This window comes from Ahaetulla prasina, chromosome 2 (genome assembly GCF_028640845.1).
Source record: "Ahaetulla prasina isolate Xishuangbanna chromosome 2, ASM2864084v1, whole genome shotgun sequence".
NCBI lineage: Eukaryota > Metazoa > Chordata > Lepidosauria > Squamata > Colubridae > Ahaetulla > Ahaetulla prasina.
Genome location: NC_080540.1, coordinates 150,284,070 through 150,296,686, shown reverse-complemented (window position 1 = coordinate 150,296,686; position 12,617 = coordinate 150,284,070). Strand labels below are relative to the sequence as shown.

Genomic DNA, 12,617 nt, shown 5'->3' with positions numbered 1-12,617 from the left:
TAGAGGAGATCAACCCTGACTGCTCTTTAGAAGGCCAGATCCTGAAGATGAAACTGAAATACTTTGGCCACCTAATGAGAAAGAAGGACTCACTGGAGAAGAGCCTAATGCTGGGAAAGATTGAGGGCAAAAGAAGAAAGGGACGACAGAGAACGAGGTGGCTGGATGGAGTCACTGAAGCAGTAGGCATGAGTTTAAATGGACTCCAGAGAATGGTAGAGGACAGGAAGGCTTGGAGGAACGTTGTCCATGGGGTCGCGATGGGTCGGACACAAGTTTGCAACTAACAACAACAACAACAACTTTTGGTAAGAACTTCACTTTTAAAAACAGAGTGGCATAGAGGGGGTTGGGAGACGAAAAGCTTTGGATGTGGTTATTTGGATTGGAAGGGAAAATTTTATTCTATGTTTGGTTTATGTATAACTTTACCTTGTGATTGACCCGGGAAGCCGGGGGGTGGGAGGAGGGGAAAAAGGGGAAAATGTTTTGTTTTTTTTTGGGAGGGAGGGGGAAAAAAGGGGGAAAAATGTTTTTGTTTTTTTTAAAACTCTTTCAATAAAAAAAAAAAAAACAGAGTGGCATACACAATGATGACCCCCACCCTGTTAAAGACTTTGGAGTTTTAATATCAAATGATCTAAGTGCCAAAGCCCACTGCAACTACATCACAAAAAAGGCTCTAAGAGTTGTAAACCTAATCTTACGTAGCTTCTTTTCCAAAAAAACTACACTACTAACCAGAGCATATAAAACATTTGCTAGACCAATTCTTGAATACAGCTCGCCTGTTTGGAACCGATACCACATTTCTGATATCAACACAATTGAACGTGTCTAGAAATATTTTACAAGAAGAATTCTCCACTCCTCCAAATACAACAAAAATACCTTATGCCACCAGACTTGAAATCCTGGGTTTAGAAAACATAGAACTCCGCCACCTTCGACAGGACCTGTGTTTAACTCATAGAATCATCTATTGCAATGTTCTTCCTGTTGAAAACTTCTTCAGCTTCAATCACAACAATACAAGAGCAAACAATAGATTTAAACTTAATGTTAACCACTTCAATCTTGATTGCAGAAAATATGACTTCTGTAACAGAATCATCAGTGCTTGGAACACTTTACCTGACTCTGTGGTCTCTTCTCAAAATCCCAAAATCTTTAACCAAAAACTATCTACCATTGACCTCACCCCATTCCTAAGAGGTCTATAAGGGGCGTGCATAATCCTTTTGGGAATTATAACAGATTGTACAGGGATTGAGACTAAATTGATTCTGAATTTAATAACAGCAGCAAGACTGTTGATTGGACAATACTGGAAGAAAGAAGAGATACCTACAATAGAAGAATGGATATTGAAAGTTATTAATTTGGCTGAGATGGCTAAAATCTCAGCGTTTTTAAAAGACAATACGCAGGAAAGATATTTAATTGAATGGAAAAAATGGATTGATTATCTACAAAACAGATATCAGATTAAGAAATATCAGATTGCCTTTGAATAATTAGAAAGTTATTTTATGTAATGGGGAGGGGGTTGGGAGATGAAAAGCTTTGGATGTGGTTATTTGGATTGGAAGGGAAAATTTTATTCTATGCTTGGTTTATGTATAACTTTACCTTGTGATTGACCCGGGAAGCCGGGGGGTGGGGGAGGGGTGTTTTGTTTTTTTGGGAGGGGAAAAAGGGGAAAATGTTTTTGTTTTTTTAAAACTCTTTCAATAAAAAAAAAAAAAGGGGGGGCGTGCATAAGAGCACAAATGTGCCTACCGTTCCCTGTCCTATTGTTCCTCTTCATTATATCCAATTAATATAGTTATTACATACTTATGCTCATATATGTGCTTATATATTATATAGTTATTTCATGTTAATGCTTATATATACTGTTATGACAAAAATAAATAAATAAATAAATAAATAAATAAATAATAAAAAAAAACAATATACATATATGGCTTATAGTGCTTTATAAGACAACCAGTCAATGTTCACATTAATTTGAAGGCAGCCAACATTAATTAAAAGAGAGCATGGTGCTGTCTAATTTCAGCATAATAGTGCAGGCAAATGTTTGCTGGCTAAGTGCCCATTTCTTTTTTTCCTATGGATTTATAGGCTTTGGCGATATTTTGTATTCTGTTCTGAATCCTGACAATAAAATTAATCCTAAAACTTATCATAAAAGGGATTCAGGGAGAAAGCATATGATTGCCTTATTTGTTTATATGTTTGTTTAATATCCTGCCTCCATTGTTTTTACAAATAACTCAGGGCAGCAAACACCTTATTCCTCCTATTTTCCCAACAACAACAACCCTGTGAGGTAGGTTGGGCTGAGGGAGAGTGAGTGGCCCCAAGTCACCCAGCTGACTTTCGTATCTGAGGCAGGAGTTGAACTCTTTGAGTCTCCCACTTTCTAGCTTAGTACCTTAATCACTAGACCGAACTGGCTCTCTTTTTGGAAAATTACCATATATACTCGAATATAAGCCGATCCGAGTATAAGCCGAGGTCCCCAATTTTACCCCAAAAAACTGGGGTAAACTGGGGACTCGAGTATAAGCCGAGGGAGGGAAATGAGGCAGCTACCGGTCAGGGAAAGCCTCCCTCCCTCAGCCGAGAAGGCTGGCGGCTCCCCCGCCCCGCCCTCTCACTGCACCAGCAGGGCTTCCCCGCGCTAATGCAAAAGCCCGCCAAGTTTGCACCATCCGGTATAATGTGAAAAAAAGAAGAAAAAAACTGAGATAAGTTGATATACTCGAGTATAAGCCGAGGGGACGTTTTTCAGCACAAAAAACATGCTGAAAAACTCGGCTTATACTCGAGTATATACGGTAACTTCTTTGGACCCATTCACACACATTGTAGATAGTGATAAAATTGTTTTGTCCCACGTAAGACAGCAGGTGAGGGACTCACACGAAGGAGGAGGCTAGATTAGAATCCTCTGTGGTGTGGCGTTCGTGCTGGCTTTGAAGTAAGAGGGAGGAAGAGGATTTATTGAACTGCTCATCTGCAGCAGCTAACTAGGTCAGTTCTGCTTTCATCTGCCTTGTTTCAAGTGGAGGGCTGTCCCCCCTCCCCTTAAATAGTTGCTTTTGTGTCGGTTAATTTCTCCAGAGATGCACCTTCTGTGAACTTCACAAACACATCCAACAGGAAGGCTCAAACGTGGCTCTTCGTCACAGTTCTCCAGGCAGCTCTTCAAAGCTTTGTGGGAAAGCATATAAATTTGCAGAATCATTTCTTTCTGCCACAAGAACATCTCATGCGGTACAGTTCTCACCACAGAATAAAGACACCACATTTCCTTTCCATCCAGGAAAACCCATTCGATATAAGTAATGGCTTTTGGCCACTCCCAGGCTAACCCACATAAGGCGAAAAATAAGGAAAAGCGCCTGCAGGGAGCAAAGTCTTTGTGTTCCCCCCTCCTTTAATGAGCCAACCTCAGTTCCCAAAGGGAAAAGTTGCTGAGGGGATAAAAGGTAAAAGATTCCCCTCGCACATACGTGCTAGTCGTTCCTGACTCTAGGGGGCGGTGCTCATCTCCGTTTCAAAGCCGAAGAGCCAGCGCTGTCCGAAGACGTCTCCATGGTCATGTGGCCGGCATGACTCTACGCCAAAGGCGCACGGAACGCTGTTACCTTCCCACCAAAGGTGGTCCCTATTTTTTCTACTTGCATTTTTTTACGTGCTTTCGAAACTGCTAGGGTGGCAGAAGCTGGGACAAGTAACGGGAGCTCACCCCGTTACACGGCAGCACCAGGGATTCGAACCGCTGAGCTGCCGACCTTTCGATCCACAAGCTCAACATCCTAGCCCCTTGAGCCACCGAGTCCCCAATGAGAAAAATGCTACAGGCTAATTATCCCAAAGGGATACCGAAAAGAGAATTTTATAGGACCCGCCAAGTCACCATTGCTGAGCAGTGTTACTGAGATAGACATCTTTGTAAGCAAAAATCTTATGGGTGATAATATGGTTCTATACATGCTTCTTTCAAGAGCAATTGCAAGAAGGTACATTGGTTTGCTTCCTGTGGTTGTTCTTTTCCATCTGAGCAAACTGCCTTTTAAAGGGAGGTCTAATGATTTCTTTTTTTTCCTGGGCTTAAATACCAAGCTATGTGGTGCAGCTATGTGACATTGGACTATGTCAATCCTTTCTTCTTCACATATAGTCATGTTCTGGATGATCTGCAGATATCAGATCACAGGGACGATCGATGTGACATAAAGGATGTGATGGGTGATGACATCTTTGGATCACTGATATGGCCCTTACTTCCACGTAGTGAGATTTTCTGGAAATGGCATATCATTTCGGTATGTCTTTATTCATTGTGGGAGCGTGAAATCCTATTGCAGTGGATCTGTCCAAGGAGATGTGGATTTAATTTTTATAAAGAAGTATCAGATAATGATGGGACATTTCTGGACCTGATTTCCTTTCTCGAGATCATCACAATCCTGATTTATTTTTAGCTATGATGGCTAATGTCATTTTTTTGTTTATCTTTATTTTTGCCAACTATACCATAGGATATTAGGAGAAACCTATTACTGTGTATTTGTTATCTACAGTGGTGAAATCCAATTTTTTTTACTACCAGTTCTGTGGGCATGGCTTGGTGGCTGTGATGTGGCTTGGTGGCCGTGGCAGGGGAAGAATACTGCGAAATCTCCATTCCCTCCCCACTCCAGGGGAAGGATATTGCAAAATTCCCATTCCCTCCCCACTCCTGGGGGAACGATATTGCAAAATCTCCACTCCCACCCCACTCTGGGGCCAGTCAGAGATGGTATTTGCCGGTTCTCTGAACCACTCAAAATTTCCACTACCGGTTCTCCAGAACCTGTCAGAACCTGCTGGATTTCACTCCTGGTTATCTACCATTGTTGATTATAAGCCCAAACTTTCTGAGATCTAATGTCTTAATGAGTGCTACATGTAATTTCATTTCTTTGGATTTTCCCCCCTCCAGTGTGAATTATATTCTTTAATATACACTTAATACACTTAACCAGGGGTGTCCAAACTTGGTCCCTTTAAGACTTGTGGACTTCAACTCCCAGAGTTCCTCAGCCAGCTTTGCTGGCTGAGGGACTCTGGGAGTTGAAGTCCACAAGTCTTAAAGGGACCAAGTTTGGACACCCCTGCACTTAACAATCATTAAGTGTTGTAAGTGTTGTACCTTGATGAAGGTACCTTTTCTTTTATGTACACTGAGAGCATATGCACCAAGACAAATTCCTTGTGTGTCCAATCACACTTGGCCAAGAAAAAATTCCTATTCTATTCTATTCTATTCTATTCTATTCTATTCTATTCTATTCTATTCTATTCTATTCTATTCTATTAATTTATGCTACCAATTTCCTGGGATTAGCTCAGAGATAGAATTCCAGAGAGCAACTTCTCTTCTGAAACTAGTATTTGCTTTAGGGTAAATCCCTGAACTCAGGCAATTTGCATTTCAAAAGCAAAAACAAACAACTCTACATCTTCAATGCAAAGTAGCAGGTAGAATCCTTTGGAGTTGGATTTTAAATTACTTTCTCCATCAAATCCGTTAGACAACAAGATATCTTAATTAAAAATAAAGCCTCATCATCATTGTTTTTTAACAGAAAGGCTGCCACAATCTGAATCTCGGTACTAAATTTTCTTCCACTGAAATCTATTCCAGAATTATTCTGCACCATCTTTCCCATTAAAGTAGTCTTCCAGATAAAGTATTTTTTCTGGTGAGACCGGTCTATGAGGGCAACTATGAGACAGAGCATACTGCTTCTGCTTTCGCCTTTCAGCCCCAATCCAGGAGTCTTTGCAGGCAGTCGCTTTCCCAGCAAACTATGTTTGTGTTGAATTTATGTTTTATTGACAAAGAAATAAAGGGAGACTAGTATAGATCTATTTCAAATTATTTAGCTTTCATCAGCTAGTCCTAACCTTCTGGGATTCAAACCCAGGCTATTTGCATATTGGGTAAATGTATTAACCTCTAAGCCACAGGCTCTCCTTGCTTTGTCGGCTATACCAGGGGAGAGATTAAGTGTTTTTTTCTGGTGAGACCGGTCTATCAGGGCAACATATGGGATGGTCTTTCAGAAGTGTGGGGACCACAGTATCCCAAGGGCAATTTGATTTGAAATTCAGAACTGGAGACCCACCACAGCTGAAAGATGCCAGGCTGAAAAAAGGGAGAGGGCGCTGTTCAAGATGGAATAAATTATTAAATTAGTATCACACCAACACAACACTAATTGAACCCCCTTTTGTATATTTGTAAATCATGCACATCTAGAGATGGAGCTTAAGGTGCAACCCGGTTTTTGCCAATAAGCGCTGGATCTTGCAGATGCCTCTTGAGTTTTTCAATCCTTGAAAATTAAGATTAAGAATCTGAAAGAATACAGTGAATTTCATTAATGTAAATGGTGATCGTTTGTAAAGATTATGAAGCACAAACAGAAATGCATATTATTTCCACAGCAAGGAAGATAAATCAGTAATGGTTAAATCAATTGTTCTATTCAAAGAGAAGAATATATTTATGCTTTTTATTTGGATATCATTTCTGGGTTTTGTGCTTGTGATGAAAAAAGATGAAACATTGACTTCGGTTTTGCCGATTAGATAGATTTGTTGTACAAATCCTAGGTGTTTGTCTGAGCTAAGTTTAGTTGAAGTTTGGACTGCTCTGAGGGTGATGCAATAATTCCTATTGTAGCTTAATGTGTTGGATCTTGGGTGATGGCTGCTTCTAATCCTACCATTCTGCCTTTGTTTCAAAATATCCTGTCTCAAATGGATTATCAAATCTGCATTTCTAAAAGCTGGCCTCAGCATCTGCTGGGGCTATTAAGAAAGTCTTGGAGGCTGCTTTCTGTCTCCAAGAGCATGTTTCTCCATTTCTCTTTTAGGAAAATATTCCATAATATTCTGCCTTTTTAAATATTTCCCAAAATATTTCATTCTTCTAGGAGGGGTGTAGGTGCTAACTTTCTACAATAGTTACTGAAATGTGCATGATCAGGTTTTGCACAATGTTTTTAGTGTAATGTTTTTTACAAAATTGATGTCAAAACCCATAAGGCACATCCAACTATTTCACCAACAGAATTTCCAGTGCTGCGAAGCCATGTTCGAGGCTGTGGAGCAACAGGACCTGGATGCTGTCCAGGTTCTTCTCTACCAATACACACCAGAGGAGCTGGATCTCAACACACCTAATAGTGAGGGATTGACAGCTCTGGACATCGCCATCCTGACGAATAATGTGCCCATTGCCAAGATCCTCATGAAAGTTGGTGCAAAGGAGAGCCCACACTGTAAGTATTGCAGAATACTGTACAAACAAAGCAGAACCATACTAAAAAGGTCAAATAAATCAAAGGAGAACTGGCACACACAGTTCTTTAAAGCCAGTTGTATTTTCGCCTGTATGCTATCAATCAGCAAAAAGAAGACTCATATTCCTATTTGGATCATGGAGAACTGCTAGATATTCCATAGTCGCCTACTCAAAGGCTAAAGTGTTCAACCCAAACAATTATTATTAAATGTACTTCCCTGGGATTTCTATGTGCCCATCCCATTCATTCTATTTTAACATAACGTAACATAACATAACATAACATAATAACAGAGTTGGAAGGGACCTTGGAGGTCTTCTAGTCCAACCCCCTGCCCAGGCAGGAAACTCTACACCATTTCAGACAAATGATTATCCAACATTTTCTTAAAAATTTCCAGTGTTGGAGCATTTACAACTTCTGCAGGCAAGTTGTTCCACTTATTGATTGTTTTAGCTGTCAGGAAATTTCTCCTTAGTTCTAAGTTGCTTCTCTCCTTGATTAATTTCCACCTGTTGCTTCTTGTCCTGCCTTCAGTTGCTTTGGAGAATAGCCTGACTCCCTCTTCTTTGTGGCAACCCCTGAGATATTGGAACACTATCATGTCTCCCCTAGTCCTTCTTTTCATTAAACTAGACATACCGAGTTCCTGCACTTGTTCTTCATATGTTTTAGCCTCCAGTCCCCCTATTTTGAAGGGGTCAAGATTCTCCTCTTTAATTCTGTAATTTTGGAACCATTTTCAATCATGATTCTATTATTGATTTTTTTTAAAAAATTGAACTGTGTTTACAGTTATTGTCACTTTAAATGGTTGCTAAATGAATGGCTATAAGTCAAGGACTACTTGTATGTCCCATCATTGTATTCTAACATGCTTAAAGCCTTGTATAACTTCACAAGCTGTATAATAATTGAGCATAATGCTTACATGCCATAGTGGTATGTAAATCACGGCAAACCAGAGTTAAAAGCAACTGTAGCCAGTGGTGGGATTCAAATAATTTAACAACTGGTTCACTGCCCTAATGATTTCTTCCAACAACCAGTTCACCAAACTGCTCAGAAAGTTAACAACCGGTTCTCCCGAAGTGGTGCGAACTGGCTGAATCCCACCACTGACTGTAGCCTAATACAATTTATAGAGCCGGCCAGCGGAATTTTGTTTTGAGCAGACATGAATGGAATATAGCGCTAGTCATAAAACACCTTTTCCCCAGTTCTGTAAGAAGCAAGTATACAGGCCCTGCTGTTGTGGTTTGCAGCCAGCTGTTGGGCTGACAGGAGGCCAGAATGGAACAAGGCAATAACAAACATTGAAATCATTCATTCATTCATTCCAATGTGGCTAGTAAACAAAGGCCCCTGTGGATATGCCTTGAAAGCACTGATGTCATTTGGATATCAAGCTTAATACTGTTTTGTTTTGTTTTTTGGTCCCACTGGACATCTTAAGGAGATTCGTTCAAATCAAAATTTGAATCTGGGATTAATGATTTGAAGGATGCTGTGAGATGCTGTGAAGCTGCGTTTCCCAACATAGGTCAGCTAGTTAAAATGCTTAACCTGTAAACATTTTAATTCTCACTGTTCTTTTTTGTCACACCTCTTCAGACAAAGTATCTTCTTGTACATACCTGATTGGGGAAAGGGTTTAATGAACTAAGTTATTTGAACCCAAAACTGCAGTAAAAAGGAAAAAAAACAGTTGCAAATCAGCATTGTTGAATAGTAGTTTGTATCGCAGGCCAGACTTTCATGTCGCATGAGATTGTACCAAAATGTGCTGCTGGCAAAATTTTGATGGATACACAAGCTCTTATATTAATGTGTAAGTTTCACCATCATACTAACGATGAATAAATCATAGAGATATAGAAACATCGCAAAGATGGGTTTTGAAATACTGCGTTGGAAAAAAATGGTAATACATAAGAATTCAAAGATTAGGCAAAAATCCTTTCCCGCAGAATTTTGCTTGGGTGAGATTAGACACTAACTAAGCGAGGCAGTTATTAAGTGAGATGTGTCGCAGTTTAATCATGCGGTTGTTAAACGAATCTGGCTTCCCCCATTGGCTTGGCTTGTCAGAAGCCAGCTGGGAAAGTCACAAATGGGGATCACATGATCTTGAGACAGTGCAGCTATCAGAAATACACACCAGTTGCCAAGTGTCCAAATTCTGATCACATGACCATGGAAATGCTGCAACAGTTGTTAAGTGTCACTTTTTAGTCACTTTTTTTCAGAGTTGTTGTAACTTGGAATAGTCCCTAAACAACTGGTTGTAAGCTGAGGGCTCTCTGTAGGTGAATCTCTATCTACCTACCTACCTACTGTATATGTCTCTGTCTATGGTATGTGTTTATATGGGTGCGTGTGTAGATGTGTGTGTGTATGTATGTATATATGTGTATATGTGTGTGTGTGTGTGTGTGTGTGTGTGTGTGTGTGTGTGTGTGCAGGTCTTGGCATATTCGGGTCTTTTCCCGTGTAAGATTGAGAGTATCTTGGCAATGTTTCAACGAGGTCTCACTCATCATCTTCCGGCTGGTGATTTCTGCTTTGTGCTTGTGTGAGCTTTGCATGGGAAAAGACCCGAATATGCCAAGACCTATATATATATATATATATATGTTTTCTGAGGTTTTCACGGGTGTTTGTATATAGGTCTTTGGTTGTTCGGGTTTTCTCCCGTGTAAAATTGGAAGTGTCTTGGCGACGTTTCGACGAAGTCTCATTCGTCATCTTCAGGCTTCAGCTTCGTGCTTCTGGGAGCAATGTGTGATTGCAGATGTTTCTTCCTTTTTAACTGCTAGTGGGGGTTTGAACTGATTGGGTGGGAGCTTGGCTGTGCTCTGATTAGATGGGGGGGTTTTTGTGCTCTGATTGGCTGGGGGTGTGCCCTGTTTGCAGGTCTCATTCGTCATCTTCAGGCTTCAGAATGCAAGTCTCATTCGTCATCTTCAGGCTTCAGCTTCGTGCTTCTGGGAGCAAAGAAGCACGAAGCTGAAACCTGAAGATGACGAATGAGACTTCGTCGATACGTCGCCAAGACACTTCCAATTTTACATGGGAGAAAATCCGAACAACCAAAGACCTACATACAAACACACGTGAAAACCTCAGAAAACAAATAGATAGATAGATAGATAGATAGATAGATAGATAGTAGGTGTAGGTGTATGTATATCTCAGAATATACACTTTTATACAAATAAAAGGGTTGTTTTATTTTATTTATTTTATTTATCAAATTTTTACAACACCCCATCTCCTATCAGTTCAGAGACAGGGAATCTGAGGCCCCTCTAAATGTGACCAAACTGGAACTCCCCCACCTTGCTTCCAATTGGCCCTGCTGGCTCAGACCTGTGGGGTTCAGTCATTTCAGAAGGAGCTCTCCATTGATTCCCCACCAGCAGATTCTGAGATGAGAATTCATTGGTCTCTAGAACAGAAAACAGTCTCCAGTCAGTTCAACTGTCCACGTGGAATGCATTTATTTCCAATAGCAACAAGCCACTCCCGCCCCCCCCCCCCCACCAAAAAAACAAGCAATGACAATTGTAAATAAGCAGATAACCTAGAGCCAAGAGAAGGTTTGAGGCTCACGGGACCCTAGAGAAGATACCTGAGCTCTGGCTGGAAGATAAGAACCAGACGGCCACCCTTTGAACTTGCCTGTGGTGCTGCACAGACTGCTCTTGGTTGACCCTTGTTCAAAAAAATACCTGAGGAACACCTCACCTGCTTGATGATACCGTCCACTGTCTCCATTCAGGGAACTGTCCCACTCCATTTTTTACCCCTTGTCTGTGTGCTTGCAAGGGGAGAGCAATTGAGTCAGTCAACCCTCATTTAAACTGTGACTCAAATTCTGACATCCCGTGTAGAACATAGAATAATAGAGTTGGAAGGGACCTTGGAGGTCTTCTAGTCCGACCCGCTGCTCAAGCAGGAGACCCTATACCATTTCAGATAAATGGTGGCCCAGCCTCTTTTTTGATGCTCCATTCAGTTGATGCTCCATTCAGCGATGGAGCATCCACAACTTCTGAAGGCAAGCTCTTCCATTAGTGGATTGCATTCGCCGTTAGGAAACTTGTGGCTAAGAATACTATGATACCAATGGATTTTGCTCGCATCTCAGCACTCAAGGGGTCCTTGAGTGGCTCAGACTGCTAAGACAGTCTGTTATTAACAGCAGCTGCTTGCAATTACTGCAGGTTCAAATCCCACCAGGCCCAAGGTTGACTCAGCCTTCCATCCTTTATAAGGTAGGTAAAATGAGGACCCAGATTGTTGGGGGGCAATAAGTTGACTTTGTATATAATATACAAATGGATGAAGACTATTGCTTGACATAGTGTAAGCCGCCCTGAGTCTTCGGAGAAGGGTGGGATATAAATGCAAATAATAATAATAAAAAGAAGTCACATAATGAAACTGTGTCCTCAGGAGCTCGAATTTAAGCAAACTCTGCTGTTAATTTAAAGTTAGTTAAATTAATAACATTTCGTATGGATCTACCAGTCTCCATGCTCCAGGAAATCGTATCCTGAGGCTACGATTTCCTGGAATTTTTTTATTTTTTTTTGCCTACTGAGTTATCCCTGTATATTCTAGCCCGCTCTCTGTTTTCACCAAAGTCTGTAGAATTGGTGCACTTTTATGGATGTGTCGTGTCCAAACACTTATATTATCATCTAAACTGGCCTCCTTTAACTTTCCAGGGTGATTTTCTCTCTCTCTCTCCCTCTCCTGGGTTACTGTAGCTGTTCAGTGAAAAGAGTTGTGTCATTTAATATTTATTTGTTTATTTTTCTGTCATGGTTCGTGACTGGAGGAGAAAAAAAAGAATCAGGGGTGACAGGAATTAAAGCACGTGATTGACGGCTAAAGTAACATTCATGAGGCATGACAAATCTGCAGGAAACACACAGCCTTGAGTGTTCTAAGCAGCAGTTAAAAAAAAGTAAAAAAGACTGAGCTGATTTTTCACTGACCGTCTGTAAATAAATGCAGACTGATGGCACGGAGGGGCAATCGTAAATGAGTCTTCATTTCCTGCTTTTAATGCAAACATGCCTGGGAACGCAGGCTAGGCACCTAGAGCCATTTCTGTGGCTAAATAATACACTGTGCTGATCACCATGTGCATTTGCTATCTCCATCCATTGGAAGTTTAAAGAGGAGAATTTTATATACAGATCACTGCTGCCGGTGGAGTTCTTCTTC

The 12,617-nt window shown here is 40.7% G+C and overlaps 1 protein-coding gene across 1 annotated transcript in view; it reads left to right on the top strand.

The window, feature by feature from the left end:
• The window catches only part of ANKFN1 (ankyrin repeat and fibronectin type III domain containing 1), a 214,456-nt gene that overhangs the window by 69,896 nt on the left and 131,943 nt on the right, over window positions 1–12,617 (top strand). Inside the window, exon 5 of the mRNA XM_058172899.1 lies at window positions 7,142–7,352. Coding sequence (XP_058028882.1) covers window positions 7,142–7,352 — 211 coding nt within the window. The remainder of the gene's footprint in view (window positions 1–7,141; window positions 7,353–12,617) is intronic.